Genomic DNA, 4,293 nt, shown 5'->3' on the forward strand with positions numbered 1-4,293 from the left:
CTATCACTAACATTATCATTATTATATTATTATCCTGATCGTATCTGTCACCACTGCTATTACTGTTACTATTCTTCTTATTCTTATTCTAAATTATTATTATTATTATTATTATTATTATTATCATTATTATTATTATTATTATTATTATTATTATTATTATTATTATTATTATTATTATTATTATTATTATTATTATTATTATTATTATTATTATTACTATTATTATTATCATAATGGTTATTATTATTATTACTGCTACTATTATTAGTATTGTTATCATCATCATCATTAATAATTATATTACTATCATTAGTAGAAGTAATATTGTTATTGTTATTGTAAATCGGATTTGCTCTTACAAAAGACATTAATGTTCATAAAAATGCCTTACAAATTTACACATTTTCACGAGATTATATCTCAATATATACACACATACAAACACACGTATATCTACCTACCTACCTAACTATAAATTATGTCTGACACATACAATAAATGGATATTTAAGGATTTCTAAGTGACAGCAGCGGTAGAGCGTTGTTTACATGTGGGAGCATATTATTCCAAACACTTACACTGTGAAATAGAAGACGTGCCTTTGATTTGTTTGAGCCTACAAATCGCCCAAGATATCTTAAATCATCATTGTACTGATGTAGATTGTTTTCGTAGATATTAAGCCATTTGAAAACGGAGAGTGCGAACAAGTAGGAGTCCATTTCTCTAGGCTTCATTAGTTTCAGTGTAGAAAATGCTCTTTTTGTATGGTCATACTTACTTAGTGAATTACTACTATCACTATAACCGGTATAATTACTATTCCTATTATTTACCTTCGGAATTGAAATATCAACAGTAGCGTTGAATATTTCACTCTATTGTATAATAAAACCCTTTTGATAATTATAATAATCGACCTTGATCATCTGCAAACCAGGTCACGAAGACAAAAAAAAAAAAAAAAAAGATAAATAGAATCAAATTTTGGATGTGATTTTTATAGGCTAATGCACAAATGGTTTATGATTTTTATGGCATTCGCAGCCCTAAAAGGTTCGATACAATGGGGGGAAATGGTGACCTACATACGACACACACACACACACACACACACACACACACACACACACACACACACACACACACACACACACACACACACACACACACACACACACACACACACACACACACACACACACATACACACAAACAACACAGCCCATTCTGAAATACATAAGAAATAAGTAGATTTTCGATATCACCGTCTCTGCAGCGCAAAAACAAACAAACAGACAAAAACAAATCACAACTCAGGAGAAGTTGACACACGACACGTTCCCTGTAGCCTTCCTCTCCGGCTCTCACTTCTCCTTTCCTTCTATCACCCCTCCCCCCCCCCCTAAAAAAAAAAAAAAAGAGGGGAAAAGATAGAACAGGAAGAAGGCGGACCAATATGCTTATTTTTCCTCCCGTAGAAAACTTGAGACAAGGGAAAGGAGCTGTGCTGTGATTCTTTGGTGTGTTGTTCTTGGAGGTCAGAATGCATTACTGACCGTATGCAAATGACCTCCGTGACAAGGGCGGGGGTATGCGGAGGGAAGGGAAGGGAGGGGAGAGGAAAGGAGAAAGGGACAGAAGATAAGGTGAAGACTGGAAGGGAGAGGAGAAGAGGGGGATACGGAAAGGGAGATGATGAGACGGGAAGGGAGTAGAGGGGGAGACGAGAGGGAAGGGGAAGGGAAAAAGGAGAGGGTGGGGAAGAAAGAGAGGGGGGGAAGTAAAGAGGAAGAGAGGAAGCACGAGGAGGGGAAAGTATGGATGAGGAGGAGATAAAGAGGTGAGGAGGAGAGGAAAAGAGGGGAGAGGAGAGGAAAGTATGGAAGAAGAAAGGAAGAGGTGGGAAGGAGAGGAAAAGAGGGGAGAGGAGGGGAGAGGAGGAGAGGAAGAGAGAAGAAGAAGGGGAGAGTAGGGAAGAGGAGGAGAAGAAGACGCGAATATGAGAGGAGTAGAGTGGAATAGGCGGGGAAAATAGAAAAGAGGAAGGGAAGAGATAGGGAGAAGCGGGAAGAGGAGGAGCATGGGGAGAGGAAGGGAAAGAAAGAACGGGGCAAAGAACTGGTGAGAGGTGGGCTGAATACACACGTAAAACAAATTGGCGGGTCGGGAATGGTCAGTATTATCAAAAATACGAAGGTAAAACGCCATGCAGGAGGCGATAGAAAGATGATTGCATCACCCTGCATGACCGCCGAAGAGGGAGCTATAAGTCAAGCTCTGGCTATAATGTATCCAGATTTATCTTCAAAGATTCATAAGGTGCGCGTGCGGAAATCAGGACATATCACGGGCCTTCGAGCGCGTAAATTGGGATACATTATAGAACATCACTGAGTAAGCAAAGCATGGATATTCGGGAAAAGGATAAAAATTCTGCGGCATTATCCCCCGTTTCGGCCTGATCTTACTCATCTGGATATATTGACCTCGGACTCACATGAATATCATCTTGACCCGAGTTTCCCGCCCGACTGCGCTATAGTCGCGGTCTTCTGGATACGCTCAAGTGCTGACCGCCACTCGAAGCTCGTGGATTCTCGTTTTCTTTGTGTTTGAAACAAATCAAATCTCATTGTGATTTTGTTTAATAACGTTGTTTGCTGTCAAGAAGGCAAAAAAAGAAGTTTATTTTCGTATTAGTATCAACCTGAGATTTCTCTCGGATCCGATCAGAATAACCCAAGAGTATCAATCCAAAGATACATAAACAACGCGAATCAGGAAAACACACCTAACACTGATCACAACAACACAAAGATACCCATCAGAAATAATAAACCAAGTTGGGCTTTTCGCTTTATCCATTTAAATCCACACGTCGGATAGATGCACTGAGCTACCGAGCAGCCATTGGCAATATAAAAATACTTTCCCACGTTCAAGTGTTTGATCAAATGAACAATGGCCTCATCTGGGCGAATTGGATTATTGTTCTATTAAGGATGAGTGTTCAGTCCGGCTCGGCTTAAAGCAGCGGTAACAAGGACGTCCGCTGTCGAGGATAGAACGCGTGTGGTAAAAAAAAAAAAAAAAAAAAAAAAAAAAAAAAAAAAAAAAAAAAATAGAATTAATAAATAAGTAAGTGAAAAAAAAAAAAGTTTGTTGAGCGTTGTTCTGGTTTCATTTTGTTTTTTCTGTTATTTTTGTGGGTTAACTTAGCTGTGTATTACTGGAATTACTAATGTTTTTTTTTTATGCATCTAAATTCTATATCATTTGCTGAGGTTAAAAAGACGTTTGCAACCATGGAAGGAACGCGTGGCTTAAATAGGAAAGAACCAATAGACAAACAAAAAATGTGTTTGCACGTTTGCTGAGCGTTGTTCTCTCTCTCTTTTTATTTATTTATTTTTTATTTTTTTTTTTGCTTTTGTAATATTTTCGTCAGTTCATTTAGCTTCGTATTTATCTCATTACTTAATGCCTTTTCTCACTCTATATTCTTTTTGGGTTTTATTCCTTCGCGTTTTGTCTTTTATTGACATACATACATAAACACATACATATATGCATACATATATATACATATATACATATACATGCATACATTCACACACACATACAGAAATACATACATACATGCATATATTCATAAGAACGCCTCCCTTGTGCTCTTGGCCTCATCATGTTCAATTTACTCTCTTGATGCTTCTTCCCCATTCTTTCCCCTCCCCCTTTTTGGTTTCTTTCTGACCAGCCATTCTTGTCTTTGTTTCTTTGTCCGTTTATTTATTTATCTATTTATTTTATGTGTCGATATTTTCAATCCTCTCCTTATAGATTTATCTCTCCTATTTTCTTTACAACTATATTTTTTCTTCTCTTTCGTGATTCTTCCATCTATTTTTCCTTCTCTTTCTCTTTCAACCGCTCTTGACATCCCCCCCCCCCCCCGAAACTATCTATTTTTCTCCCCCTTTCCCTTCCCTTTCTCCTTGTCTTTCTATCCCTCAATCTCTCTCATATTTCTCTTCATAGCTGTTTTGAATCTGTAATTATTTGTCCACCTGGTATTAGCTAATTCCCTTCTACTTTTTCCTGTTTAATCTCTTATCATGATCTTATCTCCGTGTCTATTTAAACAACCTTTTTTGATACTTAGAACATATTGGGTTCTATATTTTTTTTTTTCATTTGAGTCCCCGCTTGAAAACCAGTTACGTTTTCTCTATCAGCGTTTTCCTCGAACCTCTCCGCCATTTTTTTTCTGCCGCAGGATTCAATTCT

At 37.5% G+C, this 4,293-nt stretch overlaps 1 protein-coding gene across 1 annotated transcript in view; it reads left to right on the forward strand.

The window, feature by feature from the left end:
* LOC125032850 (U4/U6.U5 small nuclear ribonucleoprotein 27 kDa protein-like) overlaps positions 1-2,400 on the forward strand; it is a gene marked incomplete at its 5' end in the record, with an annotated part of 12,071 nt that extends 9,671 nt beyond the window's left edge. The window contains one exon of the mRNA XM_047624235.1: positions 2,317-2,400. Within this exon, the coding sequence (XP_047480191.1) occupies positions 2,317-2,400 (84 nt within the window). The remainder of the gene's footprint in view (positions 1-2,316) is intronic.
* Positions 2,401-4,293: the final 1,893 nt, after the last annotated feature.

The sequence above is a fragment of the Penaeus chinensis genome, chromosome 15, assembly GCF_019202785.1.
Source record: "Penaeus chinensis breed Huanghai No. 1 chromosome 15, ASM1920278v2, whole genome shotgun sequence".
Taxonomy (NCBI): domain Eukaryota; kingdom Metazoa; phylum Arthropoda; class Malacostraca; order Decapoda; family Penaeidae; genus Penaeus; species Penaeus chinensis.